Source organism: Anomalospiza imberbis, chromosome 5 (genome assembly GCF_031753505.1).
Source record: "Anomalospiza imberbis isolate Cuckoo-Finch-1a 21T00152 chromosome 5, ASM3175350v1, whole genome shotgun sequence".
NCBI classification, from domain to species: Eukaryota; Metazoa; Chordata; class Aves; order Passeriformes; family Viduidae; genus Anomalospiza; species Anomalospiza imberbis.
The window spans coordinates 43422126-43449196 of record NC_089685.1 but is presented as its reverse complement, the minus strand read 5'-3'; the positions used below and the strand labels follow the sequence as shown (position 1 = coordinate 43449196).

Genomic DNA, 27071 nt, shown 5'->3' with positions numbered 1-27071 from the left:
TAAAAAGTCAAAATTCTTACATCAATCTTTAAAGAAAATCCATGCAAGCAGGTCAAAATGTGTACAACTTAATTCCCTTCCCACCCCGCCCCCCTTTCCTTTCAGTTTTCACTTCACAAACCATGCTGGTAAGTAAACCAAGTGTCTGCCCCTCACATTTCTTTTCACAGCACATTGTTAATAGAACAATGCTAGGCTAAACCAGGGGTGCAAGTAAGCACCAAAATAAGATTTTTCACTTGAACAGCCTCTCTGCAATACCTCAGGATTTCTTGTGTTTGAAAGCACATTCATTTTACTTAATTCTGGCTCTGTGAGATTTTAAACTTTAAGGCTCTTTTTCTTTGATACCACCATAATGTAACTCATGAGAATCTCAAAACCTATCAGCCAGGAGAAGCAGCAGTACAAAGTAGAGTCTGACAATTGCAGATGACAACCTGTCTCTTCCCTTTTTCCTCTGGAGAACCAAATTGGATATGTTGTACAGAATTTTTGGCATGAGAAAAATCCCAAATTTGCTTTGTTTGAAATAGATTTGGCCCATCAAAATAGACATTCATGTAAAAACAAAATGCTTCTAACATTTAAATTGATAGGTAGTAGAAAAATTGTAGCCTTCCTATTCCAACTTTACAACTCTTTCTGTTGGAGTTTAGTGTCAGATTTCATTAGTACTGAAGCCATACTGCCATCCCGCCATCCCTTTATTGCAGTTGTTCCCTGTAGCAAAACTGAAGTGTCTTCAGTTGACATCTGTGATTCACAAAACATTCTCTTTGAAAGGGAGTAGAAGTCAAAGCAATAGAGCTTCATTCTGAAGGTTGCATAGAGACTGAAGAGATTTGTACAACAAATGCTGTTTAAAAAAAAAAAAAAAATCTGTCTGGCACTACTGAACAGCTTAAATGTGTGTGACCAAAAATATTTATAGGCAATCAACTCTGAGTTTGTTAGCAACAGCAATACTGTACATTTTACATTATTATCAAATACATAATTCAAGAGTTACAAAATAAGATCATGCATTACCACTAAATCTCATACAGGCTTGGATTGATTTCATTCCAAGAATCTGAAATGGAGACAGAGCATTTTTTTTAATGAATAAAAACTCAAACTCTGGATTCTGTTTTAGCTTTCATGGTTTGATATAATATTGTTACAAGAAAACCTATACAAGTTTGCTCAATTTAAAGTGTTAAAATAACTACTGAACAAAAAAGTGACCATTAAAGTGATAAAAAAAGGGAGCTAAATGATTCATTCTTTTAAAGGCAGCTTTGGAGCCAGAGGTACTCCTCTACACCATGAGTATGATTTTAATAAAGATCAGGCATACATTATGCTCAACCCCTCCTTCTCCTGTTTCGTCTGGCAGAACAGTTTAGAGTAGTGAGCTGAGCAAATGGTATCCCAGTCTGGAACACGTTCAATGTAAAATAGATGTACCCATGTGTGCACTACTGAAATAGCAATGCTCCTTCCCTGGCCTCTCACCTCATGGCTGAAAGGATGGACAAGCTGTTGGCAATACTTCCACCTTTAGGTGCACCTAAACACTTGTGTGTTCTTTCCAGTTCTGGAAGTGACCTGGACTAGGAGATAAGAGGGATGGAAAGCAGTGTCCTACCCACTGTTTCAGAAGTCTTCAGCTTTGTGGCTCATGCCTCTTGTCAGTAGTATTTATGCCTCTTCAAAGAGAGCAGCATTAAGAGATCAGATCATCTAATCTCTCTAGTTTCACTGCATTTACATATGGCACAAGATTGTTTTTCTAGGAGTAACTTGTGGCAACAACATTTTTTTCCTAAAAAAGTGTAACAGCACAAAAAAATTCATAGCAGCATTTTACACAATTTGTGTTAAAAAAGTAGAAGTTAACCATTTGTGTATTGAGTAACAAAAGGTTTAAATTACATTTATCTTCCATTTTACACTCACTATTTACTAGTTGGACTATTTACAAAGGTTCAAATGCTGTATAAGAGAATGAGCTTTACCCGGAATAAACTTCACATGTGAGGTAGTGGTCTACCTCGACCTGTTTTGGCTGGATATAAAGGAGGTACAGTTGGGTTTAAATCCTAGAAAAAATTCAGAAGTAGGATGTTCATGTGAATTAGATTGTGTTCTTGTAGAAGACACCATGCACACACACATATACAGAGAGAGTAATCCTATGGTAAAAACATTAAGACCAACAGTGGATTTAGTTTTCATCTTCTTGGATGAAAAGCAAGAGAAATAATTAGAACAGGGAGGTTGTCAGCTGTACCTCATTTATTCCAACTATATTTTTACCAAGAGGCCAGCTTTTATTTGAAGAAGCTAAAGTAATTGATGTTCAAACAGAAGAACTGAATGATTTAAGAATTAACTTAAAATTGGGGGTTTCAGCACTCCTTCTAATAGGACAAAGGAGTATTATTTTTCTACTGGTGTAGTAGCTATCAACACTCCTGTCCCAAACACTAGAGGCAGCACTACTGGCTCCTGCAGGGCAAGGCACCTCAACACATGCTTGCTAATAGACACCTCTGCAACCAAAGGGTGCCCCTGGTTAAGTTTAACTTTCCTCCAAACATTTTTAAATTGCAGACTGCAGGAACACTACATGAGATGTTGCTAATTGAAGATAGAAGTTTTTTGAACCTGCAGCGTAATCACACCATGAACAAAACATGTATCAAGGTTAAAAGGGAAAGGGGGAAGAAAGATCTACAATGCTTTTTACACAAATCTTCTGACAGCTCACCTGCTGACCAAGTGATGAAACTACATTCTAGTGGATAGTTTTGGTAGCTGCAAGACAAAGTTCTTGTTCTTGCCCTAGTTATATGTTACATGAAGATTGCATAGGACAAGGCAACCTTTTGGATAACTGAGGCGAGCAGTGCTTAGTGTTGGTATCCTTTGCTCTTGACAGGCTGAATGTGATTTAGTGCTTTATTGTATCACCCTTGTGCACCTCTGCCTTCAACACATCCATTTACCCAAATACTGCCAGCCTAAGGGTATTAGCACTTCATCTGTGGATACCAAATAAGAGTTTAGTATAAGACTATTTGCTCAAGCTTTAACTACTGACTAAAACTCACAAGTTTTAAATAAGCTGAACACCACTGAGATGCATATTTTATTTTAGCAGATACGTAAATTAATAAATTTATATAGTCAAGTTTATTTTTTTTAATAGCCTATTAAGGCATCTTAAAAAATCCCTATATGGCTTTGGTTTGCTGAAATACTACTTTACATTGTTAAAAGAAAAACATGTTCAAATAAATTTGACATTATGACACATTCACGTATTTCACTTAGAACTGACAGTTATACAGATGCCTACATGTGATCACAGATGTCTCCTGTTGTGATGACACGAATAAAAAGGTAATCCGAATGTTTATCTCACAGTAGAGGGCAACCCAGAAGTCTGTGCAGAAGTGACATATAAGGAATTATTATCTGGAAGAGGGGGAACCACAGAGTTTCCATTAGTGGGTGAACAGCTCAGTTTCAGTTTTTCCAAGTATTCTGCATGAACAGGCTTGTGACACTGAAGGACCTTGATTGCATCTTCTACTTTAAACCATTCTCTTTTCCTTCCTGAATGAGTACAATCCACAAGAAAGAACAGAGTTATAAAATTTTAACAACTATTTGTTGTTAAAATAATTTATTTTAACAACTAGATAGCAACTATTGGTTGCTATCTAGTTATTTACTTTTTCTCAGTTCTTTGGAAGTTGAAGTTGTCAGGCAAAAGAGTGAAGGAAAAGACCTTGAAAGAAGTGATAATGCAAGAGATTCACTCAAGCTTACTGAAATGCAATTCATAATAAAGCCTTTCAGATAACTCTCTTGAAGCACATACTGGACAGAAACTCATATGACTCTATATGTTCAAAAAGCCACATGTTGTCATTAGAGGAAAGTGTGATGTTTTTAAATGACTTGATAGTGCTGTCCTACATTGTCATGCCTAGCAGAAAACCAGTCTTTAGACTGAACATGCATGCATGAGAATGGCTTTCAAAATGTTAAAAGCCATGTTCCATACTCAACATCTCCATATGCATCCATATAAGGAGTTACTCAGGTTAGCTTAAGTTTTAAAAAATAGTATACCTTGTATCAGACATGTTTATGTATTAAATTTCAAGACTTTTAAATTTCAAGACTTTACTAAGATCAGTTTAAGACCATCTCAATTTTACAAGTTAGTCCTTTAAAATGCAAAGTCTCTGAAAATACATATAGGCAAGGTCAATGATGGTCTTGTTAAAAATTGAATGAATTCTATTTTTCATTTGGTTTTACAGCATTACAAGTACATAAACCACTTAAGATCAAGGACCGTTTCAAAAACACCCTGCAGTATCAGACAGTAAAACATTCTACTTTTTATGGAAAAAAACAATTTGGCAGTATAGTATTTGGCCTTTAAAAACTACAATATTTATTCTGTCATAATGTTATAATAATTAGAGTATTCTAAGAATAAGAGTAACACTATGTTGGAAGCAACCCTAGTTATGCATGTATTAAAGTGTGCAAGAACAGCATCTCTTGACATTTTCTAGAACAGAATTAGTATTCCCCCTGAATTACACAAATTGCTTCAGAAAAATGAGAAGAGTTTGCTCACAACATTTTTAAGTGTTGTGACATAAAGACAGAGAATTAATTTACCTATATTAACTGAATCCTCCCAGTCTTCCAGTATTTCCGTCACAGTAAGAACATAAACGTACGTCCTATGCTTCCGATCCTGGTTCTGCTTGAATATTAGAAGTACAAGTTTAAATTCTCATCTAAATAACTTAGAGGCTTACCACAACTACAAGATTAGAAATTACTTACCTCTGAAGGATAGCTGCCAGCAAGCCTGGCTTTTATCTTCACTAAACAAACATCTGTACTGATGAGACCCAGAATGATGGGAAAACAAAAGTTTTTTTTGAAACAGCTATTCTCTTTTACTAGACTAAAAATACTGAACCAAACCAAAGACAATACAAACAATTTTGAAGATTGTGAAATTCTGACCAAAGTGTGTTCTCGGTCATCCAGCTAAATATTAGCAGTTGTCACTAGTACTGCCCTAGATAAGTACTAGTACTTATCTTTTACATATGTTGTAAATTACCACAGTACTCCACATTTGCTCAAACTGTTTCCACAACACATTTCCTGGATGAAAGGTCATTTAAAGAAACACAAAAACTTTTTGCAATATGGAACCACTGCATCATGTGGCCATGTCATCTACACAATGCTGGCTGTAAAATTTCACTTTGTGAACTAGGCAAATTAAATAGCCTATGCTTGCAGTCATGCCAAATGCAAAAATCATTGCAATCTGCTCATCCAGCAGGTTTGCCATGATGGCAGCACTCACCACCTGTTTAGAAGGCAAGTGTTTTGTACAGGGTGGATTAAACACAGAGTCTGACAGAGCTATCTGCTCAGGGCAAGGCCACTATGCTGCAGCCAGACCATGTGAGGTTGGCATAGCCATTACTCCCTGCTACTCCAAAGCAGACCAGAGGCAGTGTTTGAGATGCTACCCAACCAATTAGACCATCCTTCCTCTTGGAGAAGAGCTGAGCTCCTAATAAAACCAGGACCATCTACAATTAAAACTGCATTAAGAACCAAGAGATGTTATGGCCTAGCTTCCCTAACACATGGCTGTATCCCTGTAAATAACCTTTCCTTCTTAACTTTGTTTCACTACAAGCTTAATAGAGTTTTGAACTGTTCTGCTTTACTAGGAAATAAAAATTCTCCAGGAGTTCTTTGTCAGTATCACCATTAAATGAGATACATATATTTATAACACACATCCTTTCTGGCTGTAGTTCTAGAATAAGAGGATTCAGCAGCAGCATTTATTTCCATCTTTTTAGTTCTATCCCCAGGTCACAAGGTGTGGCCCCCTCAATGGAACTAACAATAGTTTGTGGGGGCCTGTTGAGAAATTAAAGTAGAGCCTTGATTTAAGTTAGAAGTAACCTAGGAAAGTGACAAAACACCAATTTTTCTCTCTTCTGGTCTAGCTGATGTAAATGGCTTCAGAAGAACATACACCTGAACTACCGACTGTCATGCTTTGCAGCCCCTGTCTTAAGCCAACAACATGATCGGTTATCCTGGGTTTTTTGGTCTGAGCTGGGAAATGGAGGATACTTTTGTAGACTGACCAGCAGAGTTATAACACAGCCAAGTTTTTAATGTGTAGGATCATCCAGTTCAACCCAAACCCAAAACATATCATAAAAACGTGAGTAGTACTAACTACAAAGCTTCAGGAGCTACAAGAGCTTCTCTGTGTCATGGCTTCCGTACTTCACACAATGTGACACGTGACTAAGTAATACATTACTTAGTCCCACAGGAAATCCCTGTCAGGAATACACTGCCTATAAAAGCTGGGTGAAGATTTGTACCTAACTGAGACTAAGGGACTTCCACTTAATAAGCAGCACAACATAGTAACACTGGATGTATTAGGAGCTGAAGACTATTAAAACTACAGTCTGCTCCTGTCTAGAACCTGAGCAGAAGTGGGCAACACCAACACTAAAATAGAGTTCTAGCTAGCAGGTGTCCGTGCACTGTTGGTAATTCAGAGTCTGATGTTTATACCATCAAATAGATTTTTTGAGCTACATAGTTTGTTAAAGGTTGGATTTAACTGTTGTCCAAAGCCTTGGCCTTTTTATAGTGAATTAAAGCCATAATGAGAATTCATATCCAGACTCATCAATTTACATGTGTGAAAGTTGACAAATTCAGCAAAATCTAACCAGGGAGGAAAAGTCAAAAGAGTGCCTCAAAAAAGGCTAGTGTAATGATTCAGAAATCCTAACTCTATGAATGGTTTGGTTTTCAGGGATTTTTTTTTTTTTTTTTTTTTTTACATCTAGATATTGCCCAAGTACTAATTTAATCTTTCCAGCAAAGGTCCAAAATGACCTGAGATTAGCTCAGCTGCTGAGTGCCCGGTGCTGGATAACACCATGGTGATGGGTTTGATCCCTGTGTAAGACATTCACTTAAAAGTTGGACTCAATCTTTGTGGGTCCTTTCCAACTGCAAATATTCTGTGATTCTGGTATAAGTACTTTGAACTCTTCCTATTCAAATCTTCACAGATCACGTAACACGTAGAGTCCTGTCTAATGTAGCAGATCCACCAACACTGCAAAATTATAGGTAGGTAATACTTATGAACTTAAGTCTGATGTTACAGCTTATCAGTTTTCACAAACAAACCATTGCTTTTAGAACATAAAGGAAATAGCTCACCTCAAATATCCCAAGTAGTCTGCCGAGCTTTCCCTTTACTCCAGCCTACAAATCAAACAGGAAAAAGTGTTAGCATTTGGTATTAATTAAAAAAAAAAAAAAACAAAGTACCTGTACCATCATCCTACATTAGCATACTCCTCCTTATTAGGGTTATTTAAGTAAGAGTTTTAAGTTAAGTTTTAATTAGATAGTGCTGCACTAATTTTGGAGACCCTGGTTTTAGACTCTTTATGAGTATTAGAGTACAAAAGCTTGTCCTAATAAGTGGATCAAAGAATCCACGAATTTTTCAAGGTTTTCATGCAGACCAAAATACTCTATTACTTACCATATTTTTAATGTACTGTATTTTATTAAATAGATAAACCATAACCAATACTGAAAAATTCCAGGAAAGTAGAAAGGACAAGGGAATTTCAAGTAGTATTAGAATTGATCTAAAGAAGCAATCATTAAAAATCCAGTGCTATTTTACACAGAAATTTAAGTTTTCAAAATACAATAATAAATTAAACTGCAGGTTATTGCATGGATTTTGCAGCATAATGACTTCATGTGTGCTGGTTTTCACATCAAAGTAGCTTTTGTCATGCAATATAACCCCCAAATTTATATCCCCAATTCTCTGCACTTTTGAACTCTTTTTCTAGCCAGTACAATTACAAAAGGCTTTCAATTCAGTTTTACTCCAGTATTTTAAAATAATCCCTGTATCAGCCTATGCTGTGTGATTTTTATCAATTCAGATAAGGTGGTCATTACTTTCTACTAAGACTCTAAGGTTTGCTTTTGCAAAGGAATATATAATGCCTCTTCCAAGGGACATTGCTTATGATCATCCATTAATTCTAAACAAAACTCAGTCCCTATGACTGACACATAAAGGCATATGTTGTCTACTGGCAGACAAAGCCATATTTAGATTGTTTTTGTCTTGTTATATAACCAATATTTAAAATAGGGCTTCTTAGTGCTAAGATGACATTTCTAATTTTCAGTCTTTGCTTCTAGCCTTAGCCAAAGACAGTTATTGATGTCTTATGTCTTTATATAAAGGACCATATGGATCTTCATTACATTTTAATGAGTAACTCTGACTAATAACTGGGCAGGCTTTAGCAATAAGTCTAATCAAAGTCTTCAAGTGAATGTTTTCTGTGACTGTCTTTTTAAAGAAAGCAGACGGCTGGTGTTATTTATTAAGCCATTCTGATGAAGGAAGCCTGATCACAGCCTCTGCAAAATTATCAAGGCATTTTGCTTATCTAGAGCAAGAGCCAGAGGAAAAGTTAATACAAAACTACATACAATATTCTGTTTGTCTGTTGTGATGGCCAAGATACCTGTTGAAGCTCATAAAGCCAAAATATACAACTGGACCCGATAGACAAGTGATTAAGCAGCACATTAATTAGGAAAGTGACAAGCCCTTATTTTGGGCTGAAAGAGTAAGGTATGCCACAACAGGCACTAAAGATTGCTTGTGCTTTATACTGGGTAATGAAAAAGCACTTATTTGTGAAAAGCAGCATGCTGAATAAATGTTTTTGACTGATCAGTCCTAATTTCCTCAGCATTACAGTATCACTTCAAGCAGGAGTCTGACAACTAACATTTAACACGTAGCAAAACCACCATGACCAGCGAGGTTTACTGATACTGAATAGCTTTCATAGAGAAGTTCTGTCAATTTATTGGTATCCCATAGTAACAATGTGAATTTATCAATGTTACTCTAAGGGGAATTTACTTAACACTTTCTGTTTTCTCCCTTCAAGGAAATCTATGGTTTAAACAAATAAACTTAGCTGAGTAATTCTGAATGAAACTATTAGAAGCACCCCATTAGATCACGTGTAAAAACTCCCCAAAGCTTGAAGTGAAGCTTTGGTGTAACCAGATGTTGCTATGTAAATGTGATTACTATAACTGATGTCTAATTACTTTCTACTCTAATATACATGTTTCCAAAATGTAGCCTCATGCCTGCAGACAGCAGTGTATTTTGAAAACCTTTACACTCAAAAGTGTAAAAAGATAGTAATTTCAAAGGCTTGTGATTTTTTCCTGAAAATATTGAACTGAATAGTGATTCAAAGTCTCATGATATTTCTCCTGAAAATAATATTCAACTGAATAATCCTTATAGTTGAAAAAGTACCTTGAATTTGACAGTGATCTTTTAAGTGCTTTTATGAACAAAAATATTTCCTTCAAGTTCTTTTTGTAATGTGCTTCAAAATGTGTCAAATTTAAGTGCTAGAAGACCAAGAAGTACTTCAGCTTTATCCCCAGAACATCAAAAGCAGTTCCCCCTTTCCCAATGGTAAGCTTCTGATCCAATGCAGTGGTTAAATTCTAGACTTTGAACCATTTCACCTCTCATAAAAACAATACTTCTTCCTTTGGCTTTTATGTACCCATGGCTGTTAAAATATGGTTCTTCAAGTAAACAGAATCCTGTAGGCTTCTATAAGTGTGTAAGGCCATCTGAACTTTGGAATAAAAGCCTGAAAAAACCCCAGCTTTCTTCTGACAGACAAGCTGTTGAATTAAGTGCTATATTTCCCCAGAACAACTCTCTAGGGAAGTCGGAGTACTCTGCAAATAGGACCTCAGATCTGAATCTTATGCATATATTTCAGCATTAGTCTAAATCCAGCCACAAGAGAGAAAACTATCCACTTCATCCCACAATCATTCTGGCCTGGAGGTCATTCCTGTTCCAGCTGTAGAGGTTCTGCAGTCTCAGATGAGCGTCAGACTCGCCTGTCTCCTGTAGATGGAGCCAAAGCCATGCTGCAGTGGAATCTCTAAGCTAACAGTCTACCAGGGCAGAAAGTTGCTTCAGATCTGAAAGATTTGAGTTATTTTTAACTCTGGCATCTGTAGGATAGTATTGTAGCCATTTTTTCTGGCTACACTCCTGAAGGGATGGTGGCAAGACTACTCCTGCCCCATTTTTGCATACTTTTATAAAACCAAATGCTTGACTACATCTGCCTTAATCTTTCAGCTGAGAGTGTGCTTTATTTATTTCTGTAGTGTCTAACTAGTTCTAGTCTGTAGCATCCAGTCATTTTTCAAATATTAGAGGCTCATTGGAGCTAATTCCTCTATTTCTTGTGAGAAGTCTTAGATGATATTACTGCCATTTTCACAGTTGCAGCAAATTAATCTTAATGATCACCCTCTTCTTCTCAGAAACTATATCCACACAGGGCTGAGGGAAATGCAATTAAAGACAAAGCTCCAAATTCATTAATGGAGTAGCTCCTCATTTAGATGAGGTTCAATATCTTTCTGGGATTGCTTTATTCTGTAACTTCATTTTGGTATTGTCCTTGCAGGTTTGTAAAAGTTTATTGCAATTAAATAATTAAGGTAACTGTAAATTTCCAGTAACCTGTGAAATGTCAGACAACCTTAAATGAAACACTAAATATTCAGTAGAGGTAAAAATCTGTATCACTAACACAAACAGAATTGAAGAGTTAAAAAATCCCTGGAGTCATGTACACAGGCAGACTATGAAACAACAGCCACACATGTACATTTGACTACAGAGATCTTTGAGCTGCAAAATATTCTAAATACACTACTGTTGGTGTAGTTGAAGTAAGGATATTTAAAGCCAGTGGGCTGTCAACACTTCTACCATTAAGGAACGCCATTATAACTCCCACTATGAATTTATCAATTTATATAAATTAATAGAAATATTGGGTCATGCTTAATTTGTGCATGACCCAATACTGAAGAAACAATTCAAACCAGCATCACTGTGCTTTCTTTGAGGTTTATTCATTCACAAAACTCTTAACAGTTCACTGTACTGTAACCAGCTTGCCAGGTGACATTGACCTTAGTATAAAAATAGAAAGCACATTCACCTTTACAAAGGTCAGTATGAATTTCCATGGCTCAAACCCCTAAAGACCACTCTTTTTTTCTTTAAAAATGGCACTTGGCAATCTCATGCAAGACTTAGCTGGTAGCTGAAGAATATTTTACTTTAAGGCATGAGCTTCTAAGTCTGATCAGCTATACAAGCTAAAATACCCCAGAAATTCTGAGGGAGTAGAACAAGTGTAACCAAAGGATTTTTGCTTATTAAAGCCCCTAGTCTGTAAAAACTCTTCATGCATTTGCAATCACAGCTCAAAGCTGAATGTGGCTGGAACTTTATATTATACTCCAAAACACCACAAAAAAGCATAGTACCTTCAAGATCATCCATTCTTGACCAGCAAAGAAAAATCCCCAAACATATGACTACAGTTTAGTCAGCTCTAATTTAACATGGAGATGAGACTTTATGATCCTTCACCTTGGATTATACTCTAAGTCAGATCAGCAATTAAAATTACAAGCTTTCCTAAGAATGCTGAGCAGAGGACTGGGCTTTTTAATCCTACCCATGAAATTGTGACAGTGGGAAGACAAGACTTTCTCTAGAGGTGTTACTACTGCTTGGAAGCCTAAATCTTTGCTGAGTCACTGCTAGAATCCAAACTCTTTACTCCTTTCAAATGGACTGTACCCTGTGGCTGAGTATGTCTTGTGTAGGTCAAAATGAGCTCCTCCCGCAAAACTGAACACAGTCTGGGACAAACACTTTTGATTCAGCGAGGTTTATTCATGCTTGAACTTTGCTTCAGGAAGGCTGCTGAGAGCAGCAAATAGTCTGTTCCCCAAGGAAAATGGGAGAAGGGTCACTCAATCACAGCTCACAGATCTCATTTTGATACTCATTTTGATATTGCAAGCACTGTTTGGTGCAAGTCATGTCTACATCAAGTTCCTAAGCCTCAACATCACAACAGAACCAGTCTTGAGGGTAAGCAAGATAAACCACCAAATAGCATAGCTAACAGAAAAAAAGATCTTTACAAATAATAATCAGCACAATATTAGTGGGCTTTGGGAATAGGAAAATGGGATGAGAAAACTGGTTAAGTCTAGTAGAAATCCTGTAGTTCACGCACTTACCAGAATGCATCCAATTTATGAAAAATCTTATACCTTCTATTTAGAAGTCTGATATTTTGATTTTCCTTGCAGTTTTACTTGGTTTAGTAAAAACTAAGCTATTGGTTTAGACATAGTTGTTAGATATTAAAGAAACACTTAATATTTTTCACAATTTTCCTAGGAAAAATAAACAGCAAATGAAACCCCAGAATTCTGAATTTGAAATTTAAGTGTTGTAGTATAGGGAAATTCATCATGACTTAAAAGTTCTGTTTTGCCCAGTCATGGGGGCAGAGATAGAAAGGCAGACTATAACCATAGTGCTTTCTTTATAGATAAGCAGCCATAAATGTATGAATTCTCAACTGCTCAGATCAGTTTTTAATCTATTTAGTTTGAAATGTCCTCAAAGGTCTGTTGATTTCTTGTTCTTATGCAGCTACATGTTAATGGTTAGTTTACCTTCACTCTGTTCTAAAAGAGCTGCAAGTCAAACATTTTCTTCACGAACACAGAAATCTTACACTACTATAATATGTCATTTGGCATAAAGTCACAGTTCTACTTCCAGTACTTGTTTATAAAGGCAGACAGAAATTTAGCTATGAAATGAAAGAAGCAGCTAAGTTGATTGGTTCACCTCACCACACTATACCCCAATTCTAATACACAGAAGTGCAGTTCTTTGAATTTCATAACCACAAAGGTCTCAGTCAAGTACTGGATAAAGGAGGCAGTTCCCTTTTGCTTCTTGGTTCCCATCTGAAGACAACAGCAGCAAAGATCAGCTGGATTTGTTGCTTTGTTTTGTTTTTGTTACCTCTTCATACACCTCTCTCACGGCTGCTCCCCCTGGCTCTTCTTCTGGTTCCATTCCTCCACCTGGTACAATCCACTGATCTGGATATCGGCTACTGCTTACCAACAGCACCTATAAATAATTGCAAGTGACTGTTAAATACAGCTCACAAGTCAGGAATATCACTACTATCTGCTTTTTCAGCAGTGCACTTTTTCACCTAGCCAGATGGATTACAGACTTCAGAAACAAAATGTAACAGGAAAGCAGGAGTTGGAAAAAGAGGAAAACAGTTACCATCCAATCTGTTTTATAAAACTAAGTCAAGACAATGTCATTGCAATTTCTTTGTACAAACGCTTTCCTTGGATGCTTAGACACAATGTGGAAAATACAGAATAATGTGCACAGGAGTGAAGGCATACAACAAGAATCTAATAACAATCTTTTCCAGAACTAAGTCTTCAAATAATGTAGATGGCAAAGTGTGAAAATTAAAACATTTTCATCACATAGAAGTTCACCAATTCTTCTGGAATGGCAAGTTCTGGCTAAAAATAGACCTTTGAAAATATTTCTAAATTTTTAGTCAGAAACAAGCTTCTTTTTAGTTACTGAAGTGTTATGTTAACATGACATGCTTACACTACTGCATAACTAAAATACAGTGAGAGTACTTCATTGGCCCTTGTCCAGTTTGGTTTCTTTTAAACATTTATGTAAGAGGAAAAAGCACAACACATTGAATTTGATTTCTAAATTTAACATTTTTTCTCAAGATGCTTTAATTTCACTTAATTTGATTCTAACCTGGTTCTGTCATTGATACACACCAATTTAAAACCCCCTGTCTATAGGACCTGCTCTTCATAATATTCAGAGCAGAGAAGATGTTAGCTACTTGTCCAACAAACTATGATACCTTGTATTTGGAGTAATTTTGCAGTAGAAGTTTATGAAGATAAGACCTTGATTCAGGACCGCGTTGATATAAGCAGTTATATTTGAGACATGTCCAAGTTACCAAGACATACTCAGTCATCTGCGTAGTAAAAGGCTTCCTATTCTAGGCATTACTTACATAAACCCTACCCTGAAGTCAAAGGACAACTATGGGGAGTAAAAGGGCAGGGTCAGTGCTCAAATCTTGAAAAGCAATTAAAAGACTAGAACAAGAATCTCAAGTCTAAAGGTTACAGTTTTAACTGGTGCCAGACAACAGAAGTGACCGTCCCAGCCCTCACCTTTATGGACTTCAAACTTACCCCCTGTTGGCTTAAATAGGAAAATGACCTTTGATGACAGTAACAAGGAGACGATTACCACTTATACTTTGTCCCTTTGGCACGCATGGAAATAGGCTGTAAGTTCACCTACAGGAACTAGAAGTATAATTCAGATGACTGCATGTGATATGTGTGCATCGTGAGGTGCACCTGGAAGAGCCTTATCTGACAGACACTGTCTTGCAATGTTTATCTTATGTGCAGTCAAGATTAGTACAGTGGAGAATCCTTTAGGGTAGGACTAATTTCCCCAAATTTTTTTCCTGTGCTAAGTAAGGAATACAGCAGAGACATCATTTAGTACAGAAGCATTCTTAGCATCTGATCTAAACGTTCATGTTTTCAGTCAACTCAAGTATTTTACTCAGCTATCTAAAAACCTAAGAATATTCAGCAAAAGCAATAAAGTTAGACACAAATGCATCTCAACTTGATCTTTACAGCCAAAGGTTTTGGTTTCCTAGGATCCTTCGACAAAAACAAAAGATTCACAGAGTGTACACAGCTCTACTAAAAGTAATTTTAGAAAATGTTTTTGAACACTTAGGTGGAGCACTGTATCACTACAAAGAACCACATTAGGCAGAGCTTAAAGAGCAATTGTAAAAATCAAGTTATGAATTCACTTCTGAGTTCCAGATATAAGCATTAAACATAATTTTCTGCTGATGAAACTAGCACTCAATCCAGTCATATGAAAGCTAACAACAATACACAAGAGGATGATTATCATTAAATCATCCCCAGCTTGGTAGAACAATTTAAAATCAGCATTCATTGCTTAGTTAAGGCTAAACATAAAACTCTTAATTACTACTATGGGATAAATCAGGTTGCTCATTCCGGCAGTGTAGTGTAAAGCCAGGATTTTTTTATGCCTTTATATATAGTAGTTCACTACTGCTAATCTGATCAATAGACTATTAAGCAGGGCTTGTACATATATTAGCTTTAAATTACCCTTTTAAAAAGCAGAAACAAATACATCTAGCAAGTAATCAACATTAAAAGACATCAATTCTTGTAGATAGGCATTACAGCTATGTATACAATAAACTCCCAAGGGTTACAGCCTGGGAATTCATTTTAGCAACTATCCAAACCTCCACCAAGCCTGGAACTGAAGAATTTTCTCAAACAACTTTCCCTCTATGCTTTATTCTTCTGTGATTTCACTGCTTTTACAGTCTGAATCCAAGGGATCACACTAAGATATGTCCCTGAGATCTTCAGATGCACAATTTTTTTTTTAATCCATTAATACATGAAGCCACTAGGGCATGAGGCATCCATCCTGGGGTAATGCTATCAAAAACGTACTTGGCGTTAATCAGATTCAGCAGACAAAAAGACCTGATAGCTAGCACCATTCCACAAACTTTTTCAGTATTGTATCAAGCAGTCTTCCATGGTTTTTTTTTTTTTTTTTTTTTTTTTGGTATGTTGTTTTTCATTCAATGTAGTTTTGAGGTATTTCCATTTGTAAGTGGCCAGAAGATACATCTTCCCATACTAAATGACGAGGCTGTAAATATAAATGTGATTTAACTACGAAGACACCAAAAAGCTGTGGTTGGTTGACATTGCACTCACATGCCAAGAGAGATGCAAAAATGCAGCAATTCACCTTCTCTTAATAGAAGATAATCAAACTAGGAGAAATATGATCTAGGTTGCGCCTGGACAATCCAGTCTTTTCTGAGGAGGCTCATGGTTAAACAGATTACAATAGTCTACTGGAAAAGAAAAGACTGCAGAATCTCACACACCTGTATTTTTTCTGGTTTATGCACACTAAATTTTACACCAAAACCCCATTAGGCTCATGAGAAAAAAAAGCAAAAGTACTTCCTCTGCAAAGAAGTCTGTGTTCTATATCCCCAGATGCAGAAAAAGGACTAAGATTTGAGTTGCATTACTTGCTAGTGGTCACTGCCTTTCCCATGTCTCTGAGCAAGACTTACTGTTGGTAACACTTGTTCAAAAAAGGTACAGAGTATTGCAATGAAATCTGCTTGTCTAGTTATACAGCTGAGTTTATCTAACCCCAAAGACTAAGGTAAAGACACTGTAATGCTGCCAATTGAAGAAGTAAAGCTGCAAAGTTCAGCTAAGAGGAAACAAAAGAAAAATTCTTCCATTAAGCATTACCGGCCAAGTTTCACCTCACTTCCAAGTCCAGGAATAGAAATGACCTTTGAGTGTAGTGAAGAGGAGAAACTGCTAGCCAGCCTGCTTGTAATAAGCACCTATCAATACACATAACCATAATATGGTTAACCAAGAAGGTTATTACAGGGCAGGTGGCATCATGGGACTTGGTCACTATAAATGCTAAGCTTGCAGACAAACAACTAAAAATTTCTAAAGGTGCTGAAGTTCTGGCCTCTTCAGTGTTCTTAAGTCAAAACCACTCATGAAACAGTTAGTAGCCCTGTATTCCAGAAGACCAAAATGGTAACAGCTCAGGGTAATACAAATTATAACCACAAGCTATTAATCTTGATATTTATTTTTTTTCACATTAAGCACTAGAGAGGTAGAAAATGGTTATGTTTATATCATTGCTTTCTATCTTTCTTAACTTAAGGACATTATACCCTACCAGAATAATTGTATTTAAAACCAATTTACATTAAAAAAAGCAAGGATAAAGTTTAAATTAACTAGAGCAAATCCCCTCAGCTGGATACTTTAGACTTCAAAACAAAGTGATCCCCACCTTGAAAATACACCATTCCAATTTCACAATAATTAATTTTTGTCAATAATTGATGTCAATTATTTGTCAGATGTCTTTAAATTCTTTATTCCCAGCCTAATCCCATCTATTCCTGTCTTTCCCACTGCACACCCCATTTTCATCACTCCCACTACTCCAGTAGCTATCCAACTTGATGTTTGATTTACCTGATGGAGATAGCCAAGTCTGCCCTTCTTTATAGCAAAGCTGGCAGTTAAAAGGAGCAATGTCCAAGAGAAAAGGAATCAACCCCTCACTCTCAAAAGACTGCTGAGTATTTGTGACTCAGCTGCAAAGAACATCACACTGCTCAGGTGTACTGCTCAGAAGACAGGTGCGTGGAAGACAAAGGATTCAGCTCCCAAACTGTACAAAGTGAATACACACAAATAATTTCAGAAGATTTAAACTGGTCAGAGTGTAGAAAAGATCATTAAGGCATTAAAAGGTACCTCTCAGGTACAAAACAGTGTCAAATGCTGTTAGATGTACTGCATATTTTCATAGGCATCAGAAACATTAAGAGGATAAAACATCCAAGCCTACTTTGAGGAAAAAAAGACAGGACCAACTCTGATGGAGGTTAACATAATACAATTTAACACACTCAATATGGAAACTCAGGCTACACAGTTGGTCTGCTAAAGTTATAAGCACCTGAAAGAGTCAGAAAGATGGTTTAATCCTAATACAGGCAAAAGGGTCAGTCAAACCCTATGATTTGTTTAAAACCAGCCATAAGCAGATGCTCAGGGAAGAATACAAACAGTAAGTGCTTTATTATTCCCTAACATTTTCAACTTCCAATTGTTTTCACCTCAGGAGCTTCCTTAAAAGCACTAGGGAACAACTTTGAATGCTGCAACACAGGAACACTATTGAGAAGCAAAAAAAAACATCTCTTACAAGCACTGGATCATATTTGCAGAATTAATTGTATAAATTTTTAGGCAAAAGCACACATCTCAGAACATGTCAACCTGCTACTGTACTTAAAGAGATTTCCTTTTTTCCTTTATCTAACACTTTTTTTTTCTATTTTAAGAATCACTGCCTCATTTTAGTAGTTCTGAAACAGTTTTGCAGTTCCCCTATAGGTTAATGTGGTATCCTTGTCCTAAAATGCCATTCCCTTTTGGCAATGAGTTTGTAAAACACAGCTTTAAACCTTGCCATAGCAATGCTACACAGACAGCATTTAGTAAGGAACATTTGCCTTCCTGAAAGGATTCTCAGGACAGTGACTGCTTATGGTCTTCATTTGTTACTGCAATAATTTTCAAAATTACTTTATTTTTTAAAACATGGAGAAATAACATGCACAAAGTTATTGTAAACTAATAACAAAACCGTAGGATCAGAGTGGACAGCATTTTAAGAGCTAATTAAAGTCAAGACTGCAACACCTTTACTTTTCCCCTAACACTGGGTTAATGAGTTTAGGAAGCTGATCTGGATGAAAAGTAGATTCCCCAAGAAATCTTTGTCCAGCCTGCACACACATCACCCATCAGGACACAGCTATTGAAGAGACAGTGCTGCACAAACTGGGGCAGAAAGGCACCACTGCAACCTCCCGATTTCAAATGAGCCTGTACCAATCCAAGAGCCTCTAGCAAAATACCTTAAAGATCACAGACTGAAAAGCAGTCCCCAGCTATAGCAGAGGTTATAAAAGATGATTTAGCCTCACTGAACAGGAGCTAGCACAACAACAGAGGAATGGCTAACTAGCAGTACATTAATCCTAATGCTCATTAATTTGAGCACAAATCTTGAATGGATCTCAGAAAACTGGGTTCTGTCTACACAATATATTAAAGTCTCAAATATCCTCCCAACTTTACCTTACGATCACTTTTCAAAGCAGCAACACTGGATATCAGTCAGTGCTACTTTACCCCCATTCTGAAGATGAATAGTAAAGAAATATGGGTATAATATAATACTTCAGAATTAGATCTGGAAACTGTTTTTCCTTTGAGACCTTCTAACTTTAAGGCTATATGGCAATAAGGAGAGACATGTCAGCTTTTTTCAGAAGAAGTTTTGCTTTTGACTTGCACTTACAGCTGTAATATTTTATAAATTTTATTTCATATTAAATTCAAATATTTGCCTAACATGTTATAGTGACACAGAATTTTAGTGTCTCCCACTGGCTATTTAACATACTTCACTTTGTTCTTTGGCTAAAGTGTTCATATCAGGAAAAGAACAGCACTGTACTACTATGGCATGCCAGTCAGAAAACATTTCCTCACATGAAGTGACTAAAGTCACCTGTAGCATTCGATCTCCCCCTAAGCTTTAGCATGCTTTGGAAAAACAGATGTGACAGGTCTCACAGTGTGATGAAGGGTGCAGATCTTACACCCAGACATATGACAAAAAGAGATCCTGAAAAAAAAAAAAACTCGCAGACAAACAAGAAACTTCCTACAAGTGCCTATAAAAGAAGTTTTACTTCTCACGCTGAGCCAGTTCCCCAATCCACTATACATAACAGCCTTCCTCCCTCATGCTTGCTAATGCAGACCAAGGGAGAAATCACAATTTCAGGTAGCAGGGGAAGAGCTAAATTAATATTGCTGCCCATTTCTTTTTAACTTGAAACCATGTCCTGATCTCGAGCAAGAGAACTGGGCTTTACTGGTTACTCAGCAACATAATCTGTTTGACTAATGGATCAGCTTCCAAGCACTTGTCAGAAACAAGAGCTCCAAGTCTTTGAGAAGTGTTCAGTTGCAGGTAAAGATTTGACAAGGTTATTTCTTGACAAGTACCAGTTACCTTTTAGCCTTTTCTATCTTTGAAGACAAAAATTTGTTTTAAAGTATTTACATTTGTAGCACTGGTTTCACCAAAGTGCTTAAGCACTAAGTCAAAAAGCCACTGAATTAAAGTAATCTTTTCAAGAGTTCTACAAGTAAGACTGGAAAAAAATACATATCAACCTATGGTCTGTGAACTCACATATCTACAAAAGATACTTAAAAAAACACGTCTACAAACTCTAGCTAGAGATAAGAATGCGTATATGTGTGTGTATATAGGCATATATATATATCTAGCTATGACATTAATGTATTTCTGAAGAAGTCTGACACTATGCTGTATCACAGTAACTTGGAAGTTTTGAACCCCACTGAATTAACTGAAGCAATTAAAATAGAAACTTTGCCACCAGTTTAAATCCTAAGTAAACTTAGGATGGTGCAAGTAAGCTAAAAGGGTATTTTTTTCAAGTATCTTAACATAAATATAACTAGCTCAAAAAGACAGCATCTTCAAAACAGGGCAAAAAGTGCTTTGTTACAGGACATGTTAGCCTGACGTTATACAAGTACAGCCATATTTCCTTCTCCCTTCAGCCCAGCCCTCTTTGATCAACTATCATCCCCATTAAACATATCCATATGGCATAGACAACTAATACCATAGGTATGGGAAAATATAATTGAGGTTTCAAAATAAAAAAACCTCATGGTTGACCGATGTCAGTATCTGAAGACTTAAGAATGAAGACTGAAGATTTCTGCCATGGTGGCCAGTTGAATTCCCATAGTCTCACTAAATCTGCGGTCTTCCACTGCTGGCAAGTAGTTGGAATTTGTCAAAAAATATTCCAGCAGAAAACAAGGTGCATATGCCATGCCTGCAGAAAGCTGCTTTTCTGTGGACATAATAAACACCAGTGTCTTGTATCCAGAGTTGGTTACCTGACATAAATCTTACCACAGCAACCTAACGTTCAATTTTTCTTAACACAAGCTTTAACCCCATATGAGCCTGCAGGGATACACTATAAGCAAACACTGCCTCTGTAGACACATCATAAAGAGTCATTTTGTAAGCTGTTTATAGGTCTTTATTTTTCAAGCTATACCCTTTTCTACAGCATGCAGATCATAGATTCATAGAATGGTTTGGGGTGGAAGAGACCTTTAAAGACCATCTGGTAGTTCCAGCCCCCCGACACAGGCAGGAACACCTTCCACTACACCACATTGTTCATCCAATCTACCTGATAATATCCAATTGTCAAGAAAATGCTGAGGAAAAGCTAAGGCAGCAATCATCCTATGTTAATTACTCTTCCTGTCCATTAGCAGGGCAGGGAGATGAAACAGAGAAAATAAAAGCCACAGTATGCTTGAAGTCCATAATGAAATGTGTATTCTCTGGCATTTAAAATACACCTGTATTCTATCAGACCACCATAATGCAAGGTAGGTAACCCATACCACTATGGAGACCATGCCAACCTTACATAAGGTGCCACGGTCATACTCAAAGTTATTTGAAAGCACACATTATTTGTGTGTTTACACCTGAGAGCTCTACACTGAAGGATAAAGAAACCAAATGAAAAATTCCATGTCAAGTATGGAATATCTTTCATGACTCTGCAAGTTTATTTACAATAATTCCTAGAAAACTACATTTTGCCAGGGTAGCCAGGTGATACTTCTGGGCCCTGGTTTTATGGATTAAGTTGCATAACAAAAGGTCCTTCTGGCTTTCAGACCATTTAGACCAAAAAAACCAATTTGCTTTTTTTCTTTAATAAAATCACTGCTAATGTAAAACAACATCTGTACAAAACTAAGGAACACTATTTAAAAAAATTAATAAACTATGACCACCAAGATATAAGAAACCCATGCTTAATCTATCTTGACATTCATAAAGTTATTAAATCAGACCAAAAAGGAGTAGTAACACTAGGAGCTTATAATTTTTAACTCAAGAACAAGATAAATAGTTGACATGCAAGTGTGTGCCCTGCTACAGAGGGGGAGAAAAAAAAGAACCTACATTTCCTGTAGGTGTGTAACAATACATTTTTCCTCACTCCTGTCTCAGTATTTAAAAAACCCCTTCCCATCTGTTTTTATCTCATGTACAAGGCTGAACAACAAATGCAAAATTAAAAATTTAAAAGCTTGAAGACTTTTTTGCATATGAAACTATTTTAGGTCTGCCACTAGCAACTGCTGACTGAACACTAAAGTACGGCTTTCAGTACCATATTTGATTACATAAAGCACTGTTACAGATACCAAAGTAATTAGACTGCACTCACAGTTTATATTCAAGATACTTAAAAATAACTACTCATTTATTTGTATAGGATGTAGTTGATGGAAAAAAATTAAATTAGATTTTAAAATTATTTCAGTTACTCAAATTGCTAAAAAAATTATGTTTATTACTATTTGCTCCTGCTGCTTTAAAGGTGTGCCTTGTTCTCTGCATTGAAAAGTAAGAATCCCCTTGCATATCCTCTGTGCAAACCCTAAGACAGGAGGGTTTTTAAGTAAAACTACTGTTTGCAGAACACTGACTGCATAAACAATTCCAGCCTGTGGAAGCCGTCAAGAGTGCTCTCCTGCAGGCTTGTTCTAAAGCTGCCATCCACTCCCAGTTGCTCAAGAGAAACTTGCATTTCCTCCCAGACAAACCTGCCAGCCCATCCCTGCCTGCTGAATGCCATCAGCTTTTTGCACACACCAGCTTCTTGTTAGTTCAAAGCAGAAAGGCTGCACCCCCCCACACTGCATGCCCACATAGCCTTGTTTCTTTTTTTTTTTTAATGGGATTTCTCCTGCTTCATTTCCAGGATGATTTTTCTTTCAAAGGGCAGACAGTCCCTGCAATTACTGGTTTATTTCCTTATAGAACAAAAGGAACCAGCACTTCAGCTCATATCCAGCCATCTTGCTCTCTCTTCAGCCCAAATGACAGCAGTAAGACTAAAACAGACAACACTTTAATGACAGTACTCTAAGAGACCACCTCCTTTAACACTCCAAAACCCCCAAAGCTACTGGGCACTTGACTTGACTATTTGGGTTTCCTCCTTTTTAAAGGATTTTTCTTTTTAAATCACACACTATGACAGCATGAAGAAAACAAAATCTAAACCAAAATGGGCTGTATAGCACTAAATTGTTTTGTGTGGAGGCACTTGAAGATGAAGAAACACAGATTTGCACAGTGGTGCGGCTGAACAACCGTCAGTCATCCTGGGTACAGGTTTTCAGGTGCAGTATCAGCTCAAAAACAGCAGCTTCTGACGGTTGCAGGACTGCAAGGAAGCCCAGTTTGCAGCCTGTAACACTCAAGAGAACAGACTCCACAGCTTTAAGCCTGGAGTGGCAAGTCCAGCAGTAAGTCAATTGGACAGGGTGCTGGAGCTGGGAAGTAGAAGTTTGGTGTCTGTATTTCAAACTGCATGCAGGAACCTTCAGGCTGAATTTTGCCTCAGCAGTATTCTACACACACCTATGTTTCAAATTGAGAAATAAAGAAGCAAACTGAAACTCAATGTAAACAGTTGTGTAATAATAAAATAAACATATGTATAATGAAGCGTGAGGGATGGGTTTGACCAGTCTTTTTCCATTGATATGTTACTTCACTATGCACAAAACTCAGCTGTAACATCAATGAGGCTGCAAAAGCAGCAAAAGAAGTGCAATATGGATAAGAAATGGACCAGGAAGCCATAACAAGCAGATTTTGCTAGATGAACAATAGAGATATTAAATGTTTTAGTGACTTGCCCAATTTTTGTCAATGGGCACAAAAAGCTGTCACTGAACATGCCTAAGTCTTTAGTCAAGAGGCAGCATCCAGAAGTCATGATATCAACAGTGGACATCACATGAAGTTGCAGAAGAAGGGTCATCTTCAGTAAGAACACTGCTGTGGATTTCTGGTACAAGTTTAGAGTTCATGAGGTGGCAACAAGTAAGAGACTTAGATATCACCAGAAAACACAAGATGACTACACAACAGCTTTACAATCATGGTAGAAATGGGTCCTATTACAACATTTTTTTCTGGTATAGCTAGAGAAGTGTTAGTAACCTTTTACACAGCACAGCATAATCCCCATCTAAAGCCAGTATTACCCACATTAAAAAATACATTTGCCAAATGGAAGGAGATATAAGAGCTACCATGATGACCAAGAGAAGAGAAAAAGAGAAAACTGTTTTTAAGAGAAGATGATTTAAGACTTAAAGTTCATAAACAATGCTAAGAAAGGAATGACTACTCTCTACAGATATGTCAGAAAACTAAGTGCAAGAAAGGAGAAAAAAAAGCTTAAGCTCAGCTATAACTTGCATGGGACAAGCCTTTCAGACAGTCAGAGTGGAAGTAGAAAGAAAGGTTAATTCTAAGATTTGTATCACAAGATTGCTATAGATACTCATTCCTTCAGGTATAACCTAATCAGATGAAAAATAGAACAAATTTAGTCTTGCAGGCAATATCTCCAGAAAAAAAAAAAGTTGAGATTTGGATTTCTTGCTTTTAAGACTCCTAAAAAGAAATGTATTCCTAAAAATTGTTTTCAGTTGTTGAATTTATTTTCTCAACTCCAATGTCAAGCAACTCTTTGCTTATCCTATAAGTCAAAATAACTATGAAAACTATTCTATCCTGTAGTTCCCCTCTACCCCCACCTCCCAATAACTTCTACAGGAACTTCCTGTTCCCTTCTTTTCCAGCCACCGAGGTACCACCCTTGTGTTCCTTTCCTGCAGAAGTTACCCTACACTTAAACACCCTGGAGATGTAGCTTTGCTGAAAATTGATGGTGCAATCTCTAGACACTTAGAAAAGAAACACTGAAGACATTTATATGGACTCGACCAACACAGAAACTACCTGGACAACAGTGTTCAAGAAGACAGAAGCAAGCCTCAAAGACCCAATTTGGGGAACGTGGCTGGTGACTGAAGTTAATCTCAAACAGTGGAAATAGATCCTGTACTGATACAGAGGAAGCTGGCACTTGGGAAACAGCTCCTAAGCAAGTTCAAGCTGTTAGCACTGCTTTCTTGCAAATGACTTGTCAGAAAGCAATTTTAACTGTTTCCACACACATAATCTATGTCCTAAAGCTGATATGATGTTCTCCCATTCACTTCATCCTCAAGTATCTACCTGCGTGATGCCAAGGCCCGGCCTCATGCCAGCAATACAGATACTCCATCCAGGACTGCACAAGGAACTGCAGCGCAATAATGGTTGGTACCCACTCCTCTTACACAGCCCAGCAAAGCTGCTACTATCATCCTTAGCCTCAAAGGATGCTATTATACACAAACAATATTCTGAAGCAGTCAGTGATCTTACTGGATGCAAGACTGAAAGAGAATGACAAGAAATTGTATCAGGAAACGAAGAATGAGCGGGAATCACTGACAAAGGTGACCCTAACCATGAATTTCCAACCACAATTGGTGCAAAAAAGCTGTAACAGTGGCTCAGGTGTTCAAACTCCAAATAAGTCTGAGCTAGAGTAGCATCCAAAAATTAATATTAAAGTTACATTAATGGTGAAGTATGTTGGAGTGTCAGAGACCAAAGAAAAGCTGTAACCCATAACAAGACCTTGTAAGAGTCCTGCTGGGTGCCATACTCCCTCATATTAGTAAAAACTCATCAGCTTGATCCCAAGGTTGTATTTTTACCACGAAGGAAATAATTCTTTTTTGCTTAAAGCCAAGTGCCTGTATTTTGAGATCAGGCCTCTTCCCACTGCATTATATTTGCTAAGCAGATGTTTAAGGAAGGCATTCGATGACAGCTTGAGAAGGGCACCAGCATCTTCCAGCATATAGATAAAAGCAGGAAAAATCCCAAACCCTAACCTTTATAGTTATTTAATGGCTACTAAACTAGAAAATGAAAACAGAAATGGCAAAAAGGTATGCTTCCAGCCCGAGACCATCTAAAAACGCATTGTGCAACGAAACCATCAGCCGAGTTTCCAGATAACGGGCTGTGCCATTGACCTTGGCTCGGAACACGGGACAATTTTGTTGCCACCTCCCGACTCTGCTGCAACATAAAATTCCGGGGGAGCGCTACCCACTACAACCAGAGCCGCAGAAACAACTCTCCCGCTCCCGAGCTCGTTCACAAAATATTTCTAAGCTCCATTTTGCTCTCTCCGTGGGAAAACCAGGTGTTCCAAGCACAGGCTTTTTTTTATCGCACCCAAGCGGGGCAGGAGGTTCGCCTTCAGGATGACACACCAGCCCTGCCCTTCACGCGCCATTATACGTTAACCGGTTTTCCGCGTGTCACGGGCACACAGACGATATCCCTGGAGTTCCAGCCGGTGTCCTGGCCCATCCAGCCCCGCCCGGAGAGCTCAGTCTCCCCCCTCTCCCGCTCCCAGCCGAGGGGAGCCGGGGCCGCGCACAAAGGCGGCGCCGCGCACGTGGGCGCGCACCCCGCCGCCCCAAGATGGTGGGCGAGAAGAGCGCCCGCCCCGCCCGCGGCACCGCTCGGAGCGGCACAGCCCGGGGGCCGCCCGCCACCGGCTCCGGCCGGCCGGAACCCGCGCAGCCCCTGCCGGCTCTCGGGGTGGCGGGAGCCCCGGCACGACCGTGCGCGCTGGGAGCGTCCCCCTGGAGGCGCCCGCGTCCCGCGGCCAGACAAAGGGATGCGGCAGCGGCGGGGCCGGCGGAACGGGAACCTCGGCCGGGCCGGGCACGGCGCCCCCCGCCCCACGTGCTCGGCGGGCTCACCTCGTCCTCCCGCTCGCTGCGGAAGCACAGGCACGCCGCCCGCTTCTTGTAGCCCTCCCGGTCGTACGTCCGCGTCTGGTTCGGCTTGAATTTCATCATAGAGGCGTTGACACGCGGGCTGCCCCCGGCCGCCGCCGCCGCCGCCGCCGCCGCCGCCACGGCTCCTCTCTGTGAGCGCCGCCGCCGCGCCCCTGGGACACCGGCGCGGGGCCCCCGCTCGGGAGCGGGGCTGGAGGAAGGCCAGTCCCAGCCGCTGTCACAACAGCGTCGCGCCGCCTCTGCTGCTGCCGCCGCCGCCCCGGGAGCTGCACCGCGCCATGGAGGCTCTCCCGGCGCCCCGAGCCGCCGGCGGCCGCCCCTGCGCCCCCACTATTTAACCGTAACGCGCA

General features: G+C 38.5%; 1 protein-coding gene across 3 annotated transcripts; it reads right to left on the bottom strand.

Annotated features, from left to right (window-relative positions):
• Positions 1–870: 870 nt before the first annotated feature.
• NUDT4 (nudix hydrolase 4) lies at positions 871–27071 on the bottom strand. Of its 3 annotated transcripts, none has more exons than XM_068190383.1 (5): positions 26683–27071; positions 13115–13225; positions 7318–7362; positions 4696–4783; positions 871–3609 (listed from the first exon to the last, which is right to left on the bottom strand). In XM_068190383.1, the coding sequence occupies exons 1-5, from the start codon at positions 26779–26781 to the stop codon at positions 3407–3409; spliced, it is 546 nt and encodes a 181-aa protein (XP_068046484.1). In that variant the 5' UTR covers positions 26782–27071; the 3' UTR covers positions 871–3406. The 3 variants fall into 3 exon arrangements, with proteins under 3 accessions (XP_068046484.1, XP_068046485.1, XP_068046486.1); XM_068190384.1 differs by having other exon boundaries at positions 4696–4780; positions 26683–27067; XM_068190385.1 differs by lacking the exon at positions 26683–27071 and adding an exon at positions 26147–26169.